Source organism: Octopus sinensis, linkage group LG8 (assembly GCF_006345805.1).
Source record: "Octopus sinensis linkage group LG8, ASM634580v1, whole genome shotgun sequence".
In the NCBI taxonomy this organism is placed as follows: Eukaryota; Metazoa; Mollusca; class Cephalopoda; order Octopoda; family Octopodidae; genus Octopus; species Octopus sinensis.
In genome coordinates this window covers 105,073,256-105,091,740 of record NC_043004.1, presented here as the reverse complement: position 1 = coordinate 105,091,740, position 18,485 = coordinate 105,073,256, and the positions used below count along the sequence as shown (strand labels likewise).

The 18,485-nt window shown below is 34.9% G+C and overlaps 1 protein-coding gene across 1 annotated transcript in view; it reads left to right on the top strand.

The window, feature by feature from the left end:
- Positions 1-1,975, top strand: part of LOC115215161 (serine incorporator 5-like) — a 42,174-nt gene extending 40,199 nt beyond the window's left edge. The window contains 2 exon segments of the mRNA XM_036505175.1: positions 198-336; positions 848-1,975. Of these exon segments, the coding sequence (XP_036361068.1) occupies positions 198-336; positions 848-1,058 (350 nt within the window). The 3' untranslated portion in view covers positions 1,059-1,975.
- Positions 1,976-18,485: the final 16,510 nt, after the last annotated feature.

The window sequence follows — 18,485 nt, the reverse complement described above, 5'->3', positions numbered from 1 at the left end:
ACCAAGTTCCTAAGTCTGTTTTGGCATGGTTTCTACAGTTTGATGCCCTTCCTAATGCCAACCACTTTACTGGATAGGCTTTCAGTTTCCAATCAACAAATTCGTTCACGAGGCTTATACGTCTATAGATCCATTCCATTCATCCTTCCAGTTATTCATTCATTTGTTTTATTTATTTATTTATTCATTCTTTCTAGGTTTTAACCCCACAGACTTTGGAGGACAACAGGTAATCTACAATGAAGCTACAGGTGTCATCTACAGTTATTCGTTTTTCCACCTAGTTTTCTCTTTTGCCAGTCTTTACATCATGATGCAGTTGACTAACTGGCACAGGTAAGGCCATTGTCTGCTTTATTTACTTCTTTTATTTTTTTTAGTCATGTTGATTCATCACCATCATTGTCATCATCATCATCATCATCATCACTACCACTACTACTGTTGTCAACACCATCACCACTACCACTGCCATCAATACCACCACCATCATCATCACTACTGCCATCCTCATCACTATCATCTTCACCACCATCAACCTCACCATCACCACCATCAACCTCACCACCACCACCATCAATGAGAAATTAGCTGTTATTTCTAGCAATCATGTAGCAGAAATCCTTGTTTGCTCATAATATTTTTTTTTTTAAATGTTTTCACTGGTGCTTAAATGCCTGCATTTTCCTTGTCAGAAGTTAGGTTAACCATTTGTGTTACAACTAACTGGTCAATTCTAATGGAGAGTTAACTTGTTTCAAATCTTAGCTTCTCTTCATCTTCTCTTTATCAACAAACTTTTTGTTGTTGTTGTTATACATATTTTGCTTTCTATTGTTTTCAACAGACCCGATGAGACAGATCTGGTTAAATTTGGACTCAACTGGCCTGCAGTCTGGGTAAAACTAATATCAAGTTGGATATGTGTTCTTATCTTCTTAACTACTACACTTTTCCCCAAGTGTTACCCCTGTAGAGGACTGGCTCTACAGACTCGATTAGCAAAGCAGGAATCAAACCGAAATAATGCAGAACAAGAGACTTGTTTAAATTCTTAGCAAAACTGGCTGACATCTTGTATGTTTCTATCTTACTTCAAATGTCTTTTTAATGTTTTTTCTACCAAGGTTTCAGAATGCACGCATACGAGTATGCAGTGTCTCTTGTATATAAATGTATGCATGTTGTATGTATGTTACATGTCACTAATATATATGGCATATGTATGGATATTTGTATGCTTTGATTGGTTAAGAATGCTGACATGTTTCAAATGTTACCTCTTCTTCATATTATTCTAACAGAAATGAAATTCTGTATTGTACTCGACAAAACCAACTGCAATTAAGAAAGTTCTGAAAAAAAATTAACATTAACAGATTTTTTTTGTATCTGCTGCTATGAATGTGGCACAAACGAATCTAAATACCTAGTCATAGGTAAGATGACAATGCTATTAATAATCATATGCTTCTGTGTGTGTATGTGTGTAATCACAAGCTTCATCAATGTATCTATATAATCTCTGTCAGATTCTAGACGTTTGTATTCAGGGTGTGTTAAAACTTTCAAGGATCTGATACTTACTAAATAGCTTTTCTATTGTATACAAAGTGATATTCATATATATACCCACCAATACTGATCTGATATATACACACATTGGCGTGTCTCTCTCTCTCACACTCTCTCTGCATATATATATATATATATATATTAAGGAGTCAAAAGTTATGTCCGGTCATACGTTGTCCATTGGTTTCGCATCTTTTAAGCACTTAGCAATATAGGCAACTCATCAAACTCAAATAGCTGAAGATGTGTAACTGCTCTAGAACTGGGGGAATAAATACATAACCCTTTATATGTGTGAAACCAATGGTTACTCTATGACCAACCATAACTTTTTACTTCCTAAAAAAATACATCACTGCTCTAATGCTTTAGAGTATGCTTCTTTTTCAGATATATGAACTGATGATGTATGTATGCATGTATGTATATATATATATATATATATATATATATGTATATATATAATGTATGTATGTTTGTACACATGTTGCACATTCCCTTCAATTATCTACCTATAACTTTGCATGGCCACACATTCCCAGATACATACATTCCATGTGTAACCATGGTTTCCTGCATTACCTGGAATAGTTTCTATATTTTCACTGGTACTTTTCTATATCTATGCATGCCCACCTATAATTCATCCAGATATGCAAACACACACACACACACACATACCATAGATATCAATATTCAAGACACCCATTGTAACCCTGGTGATTATACTAACAGAAGAGTTCTTACAGCTTCATGGAAATAGTGGACTTGTTGAGTTTATTATAATCGTCATTATAAAGTTAGCAAGCTGGCAGAATCATTAGCATGCCAGACAAAATACTTGGTGGTATTTCTTCAGGCTTTACATACTGAGTTCAAATACTGGACAGGTTGACTCTGCTGCTTTTCATTCCTTCATGGTTGATAAAATAAATAACAGTCGAGCATTGGGAGAAATGTCATTGACTAAAATTTCAGGCCTTGTGCCTCTTAGTAGAAAGGATTATTATCATTATCATCATCATCATCATCATTATAGACATTGCACAGTATACAATATCGTGAGGTTTTTGATTGAAGACATTGTGTCTACCAGGGGTTTGTACTGTTTGTCAAGTCACAACAAGGACCTCAGACAGACAGTACTTTACGCAATATGCGTGCAGTTGCAAGTAATGCTGACTTTTGCAATACATCTGAATTGTAGGGTATTTCTAAGGTTTTCAGATGTTTTTCCAGATTGCTTGGTATTGAACCCAATACTCCGATGATAACAGCGATAACCTTTATGTTTGACTCTCATAGCTGCCACATCTTAGCGATCTCAATTCTCAGGTCTCCATATTTAGTATGCTTGTTATTTATTATTATTATTATTATTTTTATCATTATTATTATTGTTATTATCATTGTTGTTGTTATTATTAAGGCAGCAAGCTGGCAGAATTGTTAGCATGACAGGCAGAATGCCTTAGAGCAGTGTTTCCCAATCTATTTCCTCCCAGGCCCCCACTATAACTTTCCAGAAAAATATATGCCCCACCAGTGGTTGGAAAAAAAAAGTATTTCTATTTTTAATATTTTATCAATTATTTCAGAAAAAAAAAGAGTCTACCAGTAACTCTTTTATTAAGTACTGAGTACAAAAAAAGTATATTATTCACTCAGAAAAAATTTTGGCAATTCCATGTCCCACTAAAAAAGAAAAAAATTTGAGTCCCACAGCCCACCACAGTTTTTCCAAGCCACACCAGTGGGGCACATGCTCGACATTGGGAATCACTGACTTAGAGGCATTTCATCCGTCTTTACATTCTGAGTTCAAATTCTGCTGAGGTCAGCTTTGCTTTCTATCCTGTTGCAATTGATAGAATAAGTAGCAGTCGCACACTGGAGTCAATGTAATCGATTAGCACTTTTCCTCAAAATTCCAGATTTCTGTTTCAAGATCTTTATAGGCGCTGTTTTGCCTATAGCAGAAAGGTTTATTATTATTATTTTATGTTTGACTTTTGCTTTACATTTGTACAAGTTGACTCCAAATCTCACTCAGAGACCTCAAGAGACAAGTTGGAAGTTCATGTTGGTGTTATGCCTAGGGTGCCATATATTTGGTTTTGTACATAGTGTTATTCTAGAGAATGTTTAAGAAACTATAAGAAAATTACGTTTGTTTTAAAACTTGAGATTACATAGAAAGTATTTTGCGTAGGATATAAGCAGTTCCCATGAGCACTATTTTTTAAATTTCTGCCATTTTGGGGTTTCCTGGTATCTGAGCTAGGTAGCAATCAGCTCCTTTTGCTATCATTCCCTGGGCACCTATGACAACAGGTATTGTTTTAGTCTTCAGGTTCCACATTTTGTTGATTTCTGTTTCAAGATCTTTATATTTGCTCAGTTTTTGGTAGGTCTTGACAGATATGTTTATATCGCTTGGGACAGTCATATCAAAGCTGGCAGAATCCTTAGCACACTGGGCAAAATGCTTAGCAGCCTTGCGTCTGTCTTTATGTTCAGAGTTCAAATTCCACCAGGGTTGACTTTGCCTTTCATCCTTTCAGGTTGATAAATTAAGTATCAGTCAAATACTGGGAGTCGATGTGATTGACCCCATCCACCCTGCCTCTAATTCCAGGCCTTTTGCCTATAGTAGAAAGGATTATTATTATTATTCAAGTTAAGGCGGTGAGCTGGCAGAAACATTAGCACACCGAGCGAAATGCTTAGCGGTCTTTCATTTGTCGTTACGTTCTGAGTTCAGATTCCACCAAGGTCGACTTTGCCTTTCATCCTTTCGGGGTCAATAAATTAAGTACCAGTTGCACTGGAATTGATCTAATCGACTTGCCCCCTCCTCCAAAATTTCGGGCCTTGTGTCTAGAGTAGAAACGATTATTATTATTGGAGTGGTAGATTAGTAGAATTGTTGAAATTTCAAAGAAAAGGCTTATTAGGTTCTGAGTTCAAATTCTCACCAAGATCAACTTACCTTATCATCCTTCCAATATCAATAAAAGAAATTACCCATCATGTACCCCCTTAAAATTGCTGGTTTTGCACTGAAATTATAAAGAAAGGGCAGCAAGCTGACAGAATTGTTTCAGCATTGGAAAAAAATGTTTAGTGGCATTTCTTTTGGATCTTTGTGTTCTGTCTTCAAATCCCACCAAGGTCACCCTTTTCTTTCATCACACTCGGGTGATTATACATAATAAGGTACCCAATCAACTACTGAGGATGATGGTATTGACTAATCTCTAACATTCAAAATGACTGGCCTTGCACCTAAATTAGAAATCCTCATCATTATCATCATTGTTAGTATCATTATTATCAAGGCAGCAAGCTGGCAGAATCATTAGCATGCTGGTCAAAATGCTTAACAGCAGTATTTCATTTGTCTTTACATTCAGAGTTCAAATTCTGCAGAGGCTGACTTTGCTTTTCATCTTTTTGGAGTTGATAAAATAAGTACCAGTTGAGCACTGGGGTCAATATAATTAACTTACTCTCTCTACCTCAGAACTGCTGGCTGGCCCTTGTGCCGGTGGCACAAAAAGCACCCACTACACTCTCGGAGTGGTTGGTATTAGGAAAGGCTGTAGAAACTCTGCCAGATCAGATTGGAGACTGGTGCAACCATCTGGTTCACCAGTCCTCAGTCAAATTGTCCAACCCATGCTAGCATGGAAAGCAGACATTAAACGATGATGATGATTATTGTTGTTGTTATTATCATTAAAGCAGCAAGCTGGCAGAATCGTTACAACATCAGACAAAACACTTTGCAACATTTTGTACATCTTTCTGTTCTGAGTTCAAATTCTGCCATGGTTGACTTGACTTTTCATCCATTTGGAGTCAATAAAATAAGTACCCGTTTGAGCTCTGGTGTCAAGGTAATCAGTCTACCCCAACCCCACCAAATTTCAGGTCTTGTGCTTATAGTAGAAAGAATTTATTATTATTATTATTATTATTATTATTATTATTATTATTATTTATAATAATATTGCCTTTGCACAGCTTCTAACGCTGGAGATGTACTACAGTGTCAGCTGCTCACTACCAGTGAACTAAGGTAACATCTCTTATTTTTTGAGCACCTTCCGGAGTATTCGAGCTGTTCCAAGCTGTACTGTTTTCTGCAAGTGCTTCACCCTTAGTGCAGCGCCTATTCTATGTACTTCTTGAGATTTTTGCTCACTGTTCCCAGGGCTGCGGCAATTATTGATACTACTGCTACCTTTTTCATCGACCACAACTGCTTAACTCCCCAAGCTAACTTGTCATATCTCACAACTTTTCTTTCTTCCTTATCACATATTATTATTATTATTATTATTATTATTATTATTATTATTATTATTATTTGTAGAATCAAAATAAATCAAAATATGAATTAGAAATCAACCACACATACTCAATGTATGTCCTTTGCTTGTTTTCCGGTAAGCTATGATTTAGTATCATAGGGGATGATTCCCTCAAAGAATATATGTAATATAAATGTATTAAACATATACCATATATATATTCATATATATATATATAGTCATACATATATGGGCTAAGCAAAATCTAAAGATAAAAGGAATATATGTAATCCCACCAAGACCAATTTTATCCTTCATTCTTCAGAAGTCAACAAAATAACACACCAGTCAAATGCTGGATTGATTTATTCCCACCTTCAAAATTTATGGTTTAGCGCTTATTCTTTAATGCTTAATCTTTATTGTTTTTATTATTAATTTTACTGTTAGACTAATGGGTGAGATAGATAATCTGGGATTAATATGGTTATTAGTAAAAGAAAGAATTTCTTCAACTGTTGGGAAACTGAGTCTGTGTACCAGGATTTATTACTAATTGATACTGTTATGCTTCCACTGCTAAAAACTTTTTGGTACAACCAGAACTTTTCTCTTATCCTTAAAATTGATCAAGTCTGAGCATTCGTTGACATATACTTTTATTATCTTTGTGATCCAAATTTCAATTTGGAGTAAAACAAAAAATTATGTACTAATTCATGTTTTACTAGGTCAAAATATTGAACCTTATGTAAAAAAAAAATTGGGGATTTAGTCCCAGCTTAGATATATCATGATATATCATCATCATATATGTGTGTGTGCATGTGCGTGTGTGTGTGTGTGTGTGCATGTGCGTGTGTGTGTGTTTGTATGTGTGTGTGTGTGTGTGTGTACAAAATTTGGAAAGGAGTAGATAAAAACCAGGCTACATATGTTTCATAGCTGGCAGAGCCTCAGAAGTAGTAATTACCCAAACGAACGGTAATCCACTAGCTACTCATTGGGCCAAAGATACCTTAATCAAACAAAGTTTTCAGCTTATCAAACTTCAATATGGAAAAATTTACAACCTTCTACATCAATAAACCACTATTGTTCCTAGAAGTTGTTTTTTTATACCTTCTACGGACTGCTCCAAGTTTACCAACTTCCTGCACTTTGGCCCTTGGATCTTAGCTTTACATATATGTGTGTGTGTGTGTGTGTGGTACTGTCTTGTAATGAATGGAGACTAAATCAATGAAAAATAAAAATAGAATAGATTAGAAAAGGTTAGTTAACAGTTTAAATGTCTTTTTTTTCTGTTAGGAAACAAGGGATCTAAAAATTCTCAGATAAATATTTCCCAATTTATCTGTTATTACACAAATAAAAATCTTTCTTCCTACCTCCCCCTGCTTCCTCATGTCAATTCCCATTTTGCATCACATAAAAGTGTTGTGAAAATATCACCAAAAATATTGGAAATTTAAAAAATTTTATCACCTTTAATAAGCCATGAGGTGAAAATGAGCCTAGCCACATTTTCATCTCATTTCTCTCTTATCAAATGATGCAGAGAGAAATGTGAAGAGATAAACTGTCTCTTTTCAACTGCCAGGCAGTCAGTCTCTTACAACAGTGACACAATGCTAACATCATCTACCCAAAATTTCAATTCTATCATGTCACTCTATACAAATACAACGAAAAGTAGTGTGTAGATAAATGGAAACAATAAATAAATGGAATTTGATGTGATTGAGAAAAACAAGGAGAGGTGGGGAAGAAACAGAAATGGGAAGTTCTAGGGAGAAAATAAGATCTAGGCATCGACTCAATAAAGTTAACTTCCCCAACTGTCTCTAAATTGTAGTTTAAGGGGTTCTAAAAATGCTGCGGCTACCCAGCCTTACCCTGCAATTAAAGGGGAAAAAACGTGTGACAGGAAAATGATGGATGTGGCCTTTTTTACCTTGTTTTTACATGGGTGCAACTAAGAAAAAGTGTGTGTGTTTTGAGATGGACAGTAGTTTAATAAAGAGCCTATATATATATATATATATATATATATAGGTGATGGGTGTGCTGTGTACAGTTCTAACCATTGTTCAGTACTGAAGTTAATTTATAATCCCAAGATAGATCCCTGGCTTTTGAAAACAGTCTTTGTTATATGAAAACTGAGATACATCTCTTGCAAAGCATTATTTGTTGGAGTTGTTATGGTTTTCAGCTGCACAGTGATCATCAGATGAAATGAGTATTGTGAGGAGTCTGTTGTCTTGAAACTTGTATTGTTTGTATTTTGGTGTTTATTAAACAAGATTACATGTGGATGAGATGGTTAGTACCTCTTGCAATGTCCACTGCATATTCTAGCAGGTAGGAAACATTGCTTTTACCCTTGAATCCTAACTTCAAATAAAGTGGCTTTGAGTGGATAAACAGTTTTTGTTTTTTTTTAGCCAAGAATGTGGCACAAATCCAAAGATTCAGTCTTTGGCAGCAAATTAGCATCAAGAAGTTGTATGCTCCTGTTGGATTTTGGAGAACCATTGAGGAATTGGTCTTCAAGTTGTGATTCTATTGCAGAAATACACTAGTGGTGTGTCCACGTTGTATTTTCTATGCCGACATGAGAAGTTGAATCCAGCAGTGCAAGTTAATGGGTGACTTGTCATTTTTACTGTGCTACTTAGTGGTGTGAGTTGTCCCTATGAGGTACGACTTATTTACAAATAGCTGCACTGTGTAGTTGGAGATTTTTAAGTGTATTAGGTCATAGAGACAGCACTGTGTCTTTGATGGGATACAAACTCCAACCTTTTGATTGATTATCCACTTAACCATCCACTCTCTCTTTTAGCTGCACAACTTTGCTCATGGCTGTTATTGATTAGTGTCAAGTCAAGCCTGACTGAGCAGACATGATCAAAGATGTTCTGTGACATCCCATTCTTAAGGATATCAAGGGACATTCATTTGTTCCCTTCACTTTTTTCATGACAATAGACTGTTATCAAAGAAGGATTTGGCTGCTATTTGAAGCAGATCAAGCAACTGTGCAGAGCGGTGGTTCTCAACCAGGGTCCATATGGACCCTCAGGAGCAACACAGCCCCTGAGAATCCAGATAACATTTATGGGCTGGGGTCCACACTACAAAATAGGTCAATTGGGGATCCACAATCGTATTTTAAGGGTCCCTGAAAAAAATTTTCTTTAAATGTATTTATCAGTAAGTATTACAAGAAACATCTGGGTTTTTTTTCTCTAACAGTTTACATAATTCAACCAACACAAGTTAATGTGTTTAAAACAAAAATAGGAATGCTGAAAGAAGTTTCTATAATACTAGTTTTCCAACATCGAATAAGTACGGGTGTCCACTAGAATAAAATAGTGATTAAAGGGGTCCATAAGTAAAAAAATGGTTGAGAATCCCTGATGTAGAGGTACTTGCATATGCTTGCACTTCTTTTGGTCAATTTATTTGCCAGTAATAGATCCAATGAACAGGAACAGCCCAATGCCAGAAGTAGCAACTGTGATGTATAACTGACAAGTATTTCATGAGTATGTCATGTTTAGGTCAGATATTATCATGAATATAACATAAGCACTTTCAAACTGATATTTCCTACTTACCTGAAGACAGTCTTCAAGTGTGGCTCAATATATTATCTCCACTTAATCCCATTATCTTCTGAACTAGCTAGTTGCATACCTCAGCCAATCTCCATCTGACTTTTGTCTCTTTTCTTTTCATCACCACCATCTACTGTGTCTCACTCCCTCAGATCACCACACTAGCCACATTTTGCCCTATCCTCAAACCCAAGGACATCAAACCTCTGTAATTCCCTCCAGCAGTTTTCCTGCAGACATCAACATCTGTACATTGATGTTGTCATCACTGGATGTTAAAATGATGATGGTAACATTGACTTATAGATGTTCAAACTGAACCAGAGGACCAGCCTAATTTGTGGGTACTACCTTTTTCCTAAGCCATTAAATTTATGAGATTCGTTCATACAATATCAAAATAAAAAAAGTTTCCATGAAACATAAGGTACAATGGTTGTGAGATAAAGGTGATGATCTACCTAACCACGTAGTCATAAGTTCAAATCCTATTAAAGCTATTATGTTGTGTTGCAGAGCAAGATATATAAATATACTTAACTGCTCGACTGAACAAAGAAAAAAAAACTTTCAATTCTTTCTTTCTGGTTGAGTAGTTGGTAGTTAAGAAGTGCAAGCATCTTGCTGTAAAAAAAAAATGTTCCCCTTCAGAAAAACCACCATACCTGTGCAAATATGAACCCCACCATCACCAAAACAAAAAGAAAAGAAGAAATAGATGTGAAACAGTAAAGTAAGGGAAGAAGACAAATTCTTAAGCAAAAACAAAACATTTTGAAAACTTTTATTCATCTCAAGTGTACTTGAGATTTTTTGAATTCTATAGAATTTGAAAATACATTTTGAAAAGTTTTTTCAACAAATGTCTCAAGTAGTTACAACAATACATTTTTTTTTTTGCTGGCTAGTAATCAAATTGTAAATATTCTAACACACTTGAAAAAAAAAAAACATTAAAAAAACAAATCAAAGCAAAAACAACCTTTGCCTCAGAATTCTTAATATTATGATCATTTATAATCAAGAAGCTTATTTCTTATGAATTGTGGTTGAGTGTATTAATAGTCATTAAGTTGCATTTATGGTTAAATGGTTATGGATTTCATTTTGTAAATACAGGTTTTCAGATTTGAATCTAGTGTGTGTCACCTTAGGTTAGTGTCTTCTATAGCCTAGCCTTGGGTTGGCCCAAACCTTGTGAAAAAAACTGTGTTGACAGAACGGCTATGTGGAAGCCTGTGGGCTGGACTGTACCTGTAATACAACAGGGTCGATCTTACCATATACACTGTCATGCAGAGTATGAGATTAATGATGCAATACTCTGTGGAATATTTATATTTACCCACATACTCTATGATACAAGGAATTGGTAGATTTATTGATTGAAGAACTGAAATACTCATTGTGAAAACCTAAGGGACAACCATTAATCATCGTTTTTGATGTGAAAAAAATTTCATTTTTTAAAAATTATTTTTATAAATTTCCCTCCAGCAGACCTCTTTGTGTAATATATGTAAAAAAAAAAATCACTCACACACATGTATGCAAACACATATATATGTATAATTTCACAAAAAAAAGTGACCAAGAGTACAGTGATATTGCCATTGGCTGGTGGAAATTCAACATTTCAGACATGTCTTTCTCACTGGTGGTCACTTGCAATGGTTCAAGGAGTACTTTAACAGCATCAGTTTCAATAGTCTTTGAGGAGCTGTAAAGGGTGCACATGCCATGGACACTACCTCTTCTTCCAGACCCAGCAAATAAAACAAAAAAAGAAAGATACTTAACCACTTGCACTTTATTCATCAAATAGGTAGTTTAGTTAACTAAAACCAACAGAAAATTTATTTACAATATATATATATTATGTAAGTTTTTTTTTTGTTTTTGTGTGTGTACGTGTATATGTATGTAAAGTGTGTGTGTGTGTGTATAAGTATACATCTGTGTGTATAGATGGAGAGGTCTCGTCTTACAGTTATGTTATAGGAAAAAAAAACAGATTTTAAAGACATTTTCTATTAAGCTTTTTAAGTTAACAGATCTTCATAAACTTGCTTATAAATCTGTGTCAGTAATTTTCCAAAACTTTTTTTAAATTCATGTATACATATATGTCTATGTATGTACTTGTGTATTTATGAGTATGTTTGCATATTTACATTGGCATATGCATATTTTTATTGGTATATTTATGTATGTGTATGTATATTTTTGCATGTTTATTAGTGTGATTATGTATACCTTGTTTTTCAATTATTTGAATTCTTCCTATCAAAGAAACAAGCAAGTTTCTAACTTAGAAACAGTGCTCCTTTACTATAAATTAGGTAAGAATAAGAGTGAAGAGTTGAATATTAAAAAACCCTTGCATATTTTTACTGTTCTGCTTGCATATTATAACTGCAATATGCATGTTAGCTTGCTATTCTTTGTATGTGAAAATCTCAGATTTTCAAGATTGCTACTTAGACATTTTTTAAGAAAACTGAGAGCACCAATGTTTATGGGTACAACAGGGAATTTGTAATCTGGACAGAGAATTTGTTGATTTTGAATCAATTGTCCATAAATATTCTCTATGTAATTTTGAAAGAAATTTTCACATCTGAAGGCCAGATGACCACAGTAATTGAATATAATGTTTCATTTCTGTTCCAAACACTCTATCAGACCTGTCATATTTGCATTTAGCAGAAGTTCTGATGGCAATGTTCCACTGGTATTTTTTTTTTCTTTCCTTTTTTTTTCTTTAGAAATGTTTATACTCAACAAGAGAAATATTTCTCTATATTTATTTGTTGTGGAAAGATTCTGACCACCCCTCAAGTGACTAAAAGTGGACTGACACATTACTATAAAATAAAGAACTGTCAGCAATTCAGGGGTAAGCAGTTCATTGTGAGGCGTTGGCAGAGAGCTTGTAACCTTGTGTAACAGTAATAGTGCATTGTGTGAATACTGTCTTTCCCCCTGCTTTGTTAAATTATACATCCAACACCAAGATTTAAAATTATCCCATGGCAGTTTACCCTGTGAATTGCATTGCAGATAGTATTTTAGTCACATTTTAAGATAACTGTGTTATAGCAATCAGAAAAATGTCAAAGGTCAAAGTTTCATTTTGTCACTGTCTCTTGTTCAATGAATATTTTGTAGCAATCTTCTACTCTCGGATTACAAAAACGTAATCTTCAAAATGGAACCTGGTGCAATGATTCTGAGTGTAGGAGAACTACGCATATATTTATAAACATGGCATATAATAAACACTACTCAAGCATGCCCGATGTCACTGCTGGTGGCACATAAAAAACCAGCATTTGAGCATAGTTGGTGCCACCTGACTGGCCTCTGTGCTAGTGGCACATAAAAAGCACCCACTACACTCTGAGAGAGGAAGGACATCCAGCTGTAGAAACCTTGCCAGATCCGATTGGAACCTGGTGCAGCCACCTGGCTTGCCAGCCCTCAGTCAAACCGTCCAACCCATGCCAGCATGGAAAGCGGACGTTAAATGATGATGATGATGTATTGCAAGCCACATCATAGGCAGCCACTCTACAAACTAACTGTAAATAAGAAATATCTTGACCTAGACAGTCTTCCTAGTGCTGATGGTCTGATAAAATGCAGTCAGTTGATGCATGTATAATTATATATTCTCTTTCCAAATTAAATCTATATTGTATCTATTATTGGGGCACTTAGTTATTTTACTAAATGTGTAAGCAGTAATCTTGAGAAGATTGGGTTTCCAGGCAAAGAAAAATTGCCATCTAATGTATATTTTGCAAATAATATCTGTACGCAGAACCAAAAAAAATATATAAGATTTTTCTAAAATACACCTTGTAACTATTTGTTGTTATTTGTCTCAACATTTCTTGAACAACTGCATATGGCAGGAAACTCTGAGTACTAAGAGAGTGAATCATTAGTCACCTATTTACCTCCTAATAAATCATACTCTCAATGTGTGTATGATGCTAAACACTAAACTGCTGAAGGTTGACGAGCCGACAAAAAGTATTCATTAGGCAATTATCTTTTCTTTTATACAGCATTTTTATATGCTTCTTGGCTGAATAAATGTATTTGATACTGACTTCTTTACTAATTGGTTGTAACATTCAAATTTTGTCACAGACAGGAGAGAACATATTACAGTAACCCAAATGAAAAAGACAGGGTTTGTGTCTGTCAGGGAAACTGTCAGTAGTCTGAAAATCTTGATTCCAGTGAGTTTATAAACAAAGCATGGAACTTGAAACTTTTGGACAACTCAGTCATCTATTAATGAAGAATGGGTATCCTGAGCTGAATTCAAATCCACTTGGAGAAAACGGTACTTGTCCTCAAATCTGTGTCCTGTCTACCTCATTGCATACATGTATTGATCAGCCTGATTTTGGATCTAAGTCCTGGTTGTGATTTACATTGCTTGTGTTATGGTTGCTGCTTAAACATTTTATTCTATGTTTAAGTTCACTCCCTATTTTGTGGATTAGTAAGAGAAATAAGTTGTTCTCAAACCCGAGACCTAGTCTGAATGCTTTATCACACTGGACTCTGCTAATAGCACCTATGTACCGGTTGGTGGTGGTAAAATAGGCTACATATTAAGTGTACCATTCTTGTTAATGTCCACCACTATGTATCATTTATACCTCATTCCATTCCATTTCAAGGATTCTTTGGATGTTTACAGCTAAATGTCTTGAACAAAATCCATGGGGAAGAGATGTAACCTAATTTTCTGCACTCATGGCTTCTGGATTTGTATCAAAACATATCTTGTGCAAAGCATTCAATGGCTTGCTTCAGATCTAAGAATGTTTGTTGCAACAGTTCATCACATGTATTCAGCCACTTTAAATGATCGGGGGGGGGGGGGGGAATGTTTTTTTGTGTTACAATTTTTGGATTTTTTTAAAATCTAGAAATATATATATATATATATATAAGAGGCTTTTCCACACGATGTTACAACTGATATTGACAATATTGTGTATGTGTGTATATATATATATATATATATACATACCAATTAAGGACTGAACACGAAAAGTGGACAGTCAACATGCTAGATATAGACGTCAAATCGCCATTCACCACAAAAGATTATGTTCTCAGATCAATGTCCACCACTATGTATCATTTATACCTCATTCCATTCCATTTCAAGGATTCTTTGGATGTTTACATAATCTTTTGATCTGAGAACATAATCTTTTGTGGTGAATGGCGATTTGACGTCTATATCTAGCATGTTGACTGTCCACTTTTCGTGTTCAGTCCTTAATTGGTATATACAAATATTTTAATCTTCGGATTCTTTTTTAATATGCTAGACCACTGGTCTTAATTGATAAATATCAATTTCTACCCTTAATTAATTTTATATATATATACATATATATGCTATGGGAGACTGTTCATGATTCATTTCATTGTTACTCAGAGTTTTATTCACACAAACTCTACTTCATTTATTAAACTTTGATTAAAACATCTTACCATGAACTCAGTGCAAAATGTAGAGTCAAATCTACATTTTTTTTTATATCATATATATATGTGTGTGTGTCTTTGTTTGTTGAGTATTAGGTGAAGGAAGGCATATTGATGTAACTCACCAATACTAAATCAGACATCATCCCGCTCTGTTGACAATATTCCATGCCATTTATTTTTATGTATCAAAATTGTAAAAAGAATTATAATTTTTTTTTTTTTTTTTTTCAAGATTGGTCACTGAAACAAACTGATTAGTTTGGCTTGCCATTTCCTACATTTTCATATATTATCATTTACAAAAAAAAATAATAAATAAAAATTACAAAAAAAAAATTATCATCTCTCTATATTTTATAAATTAATGTAGCTAAGTAAAAATAAACAAAAACAGGTTCAACAAGTTTTGATCCATTTGTAACAAAAATAAAAATTTACTATAATTACTGTTATTGTTGATGTTGTTTAATTCCAAATCTGAATGATTCAGCTTATGATCAAATGCTTTCCACATTTGACTCTCCTGTCTCTTATATCTTCATTTTTATCATTCTTTCTTTCATATTCACTTTGTACCTTGATGTCATATCTCTTTCTTTCCAGATGGAGAAGCCAAGTGTTCACCTCTTCAGCAAGACACCTGTTACTACTCTTCTATCATTTTTTCATACCCCTCAATACTCTTCCCCATTCATGAATCTCTTCTTGATTCATGCACCGAAGGGTTTTGTCTTTCAGGTATTCGGTGCTGGTATCACGAAAAAAAGGTACCCACCGCACTCTATGAAGCGGTTGGTGTTAGGAAGGGCACCTGATTGTAGAGACCATGTCAAAGCAGACATTGGAGTATGGTGTAATTTCTCTGGCTCATCTGTTCACATTGAACCATCCAACCCATGCCAGCATGGAAAAAGTGACAGTAAATGATGATGATGAGGATCATCATCATTATTATCATTTTATGCTTTGTTTCAATACTGGTATGGGTTGGATAGGTTACCATGGTCTGAGTCATCTCTTAATTGGTGTTATTAACCATTTAGCATCCTGATTATTGTCAAATGCAATGTCTATTTATTCCCATTGTTTTGAACTAATCAAGAACTATCCTGTACTTTCAGATTTCAATGATGTGACTGTTTATTTTTAGGATGACAGTGTAGGTAGGTGTGAGAGGCTGGACCTGGCCAGTTTAAACATAAAATAGTATGATTTTGGGCTGCTTTATTTGACTTAAATTATTTTAGCTTAGCGATTTGCCTCTATATTATTTACATTCGACGGATATTTGACCCTCATCTTGTTTGGTGTTAACAACAAACAAGATGAGGACAAATATCCGTCGAATGTAAATAATGTGCATAATTCCTCATCTCTTAAATATAAAACTGGATTTGCCTCTATGTTTCTTCATTTATGATAGTGATGTCACTACCTGTGTTTAATTGCATTTTGACATTAGTGGCTTTGATTCTCACCTTGATGAGTTTTCTGTTTGTTGTACAAACTTTTTACTTTTTCTCACCTGATCCAATCTTTCATCTTAGTTCTGCAGTGCAATTTAATGTGTCCTGTCTTCCCACAACGGAAACACTTTGCTTTTTTTCTCAGGTGCCTACCACTGCATGCCATACATCTGTATATCATGTTTTTTATGAAACACTTTATCTGTCTTCTGACTCTTCCACAAAGAGCAAAAATCAGACACTTGAATGAGTCTGGAGTTAGTTTATCCAGTTTAAATCTCTCGCACCCTCTGTTTACTCTGTCCCCCCCCCCATGTGTGGTAAAGTCTTTGTCATAGCCTTTCTCAGTGTTCAAACATTTCCAACACGTTGAACAACGATGTTTTTTCACTAAACATCCTACATAAAATGTCAATTGTGTCTGTGAAATTTATGTCAGAATCTCTTTTAGGCATTATAAAGTTACACTATTTCTCATGCTCTATCATTGCCAGTTTTCTCAGAATTTGATGTGTTTTCATTTCGTCTGTTCAGTCTTGGCATTCTTTTTCAAAAATTTGTTCAAATCTTCAGTAATAGGCTTCGAAAGTGATTCCTTCTTCCGGGTCAGATTTAAATTCATTTTTAGAATTTGCTACATGGTCTGGCGAAAATGTATTTTCTGGTTTTGTTACCAGCTTCATTAGTTGTAGCATTTGTTGCTGTAACATTTGTTGTTGTTCTTGTTATTTGAGTTATTGTTGTTGCTGTTTTTGCAACTCAACTAAACTCTCTAACAAGTTTTCCATAATTTTATGGATTTTTCGTAAAATATGTACTTGTGCCATTGGCATGTGAAGAAACATTCAAGCGAGGTCATTGCCAGTGCTGCTGGACTGGCTCCTGTGCAGGTGGCACATAAAAAGAACCATTTGAGCATGGCCATTGCCAGTACCGCCTGACTGGCCCTCATACCGGTGGCACATAAAAGCACCCACTACACTCTTGGAGTGGTTGGTGTTAGGAAGGGCATCCAGCTGTAGAAACTATGCCAGATCAAGATTGGAGCCTGGTGCAGCCATCTGGTTCGCCGGTCCTCAGTCAAATCGTCCAACCCATGGTAGCATGGAAAGTAGATGTTAAACGATGATGATGTTTGTTACTCCTGTATCATTTTTAATTTCTCCACATGCACAATTCTTCAAAGTCTCTTGAAAATTTTTTTCTTTTTCTTTCAACATTGTCCTCATCAATTGTTTATATCCACATCACCACTGCTATAATTTGGATACTCATCCACTTGTATGTTATTGTCGGCACTGTAATATTCTTGTCACCGCTATTATGTTGTGGCGGTATCATTATCTTTGACTCATCTTTCATGCTATCGCTGATAGCTTTGCAAAACAATGACATTGAAATGTTTCCTTGATGGTAACTCAAACTCCTATATATCACAAAACTGACACTAACTCCAGCTGAGAACTCGTATAACTACTCTACTACTACTGATTCCTACAATGACTGACTGTCTGACTTTACAGTGGCTTTGTCACGCAGGAAAGGGAGTTCCATTTTTACTACAACAATCTAATGTGTCTGTCCTTTGTTAAAGACTGTTGTGTATGATTTGAGAGAGAAATTATCTCCCTTCATGATTCAATCACTGTTTTATGTCTACAAAATGCCAAAACAAAATAGTTACAGTATGACTTTGAGTATGTTTTCTGGGTGTTAATTCCTCATCCCTTGGCTCAAAGGTTTTCATCTATGATGATATTTGAATTCAGAACTAATCTGTTATGTAGTGCTCACACTACTTACATTGATGAACAGTGTCTCATGATAGCAGACACCTACCAATTTAGAGAATATGTGAAGGTTAAATATTGCAACTGTCTTGTCTGCTATTACAACTACTACTGCTGTCCTGTACCATGAGAAGAGAGCTTAAATCATTAACTCATAAATGTTGTTCTCGTTTA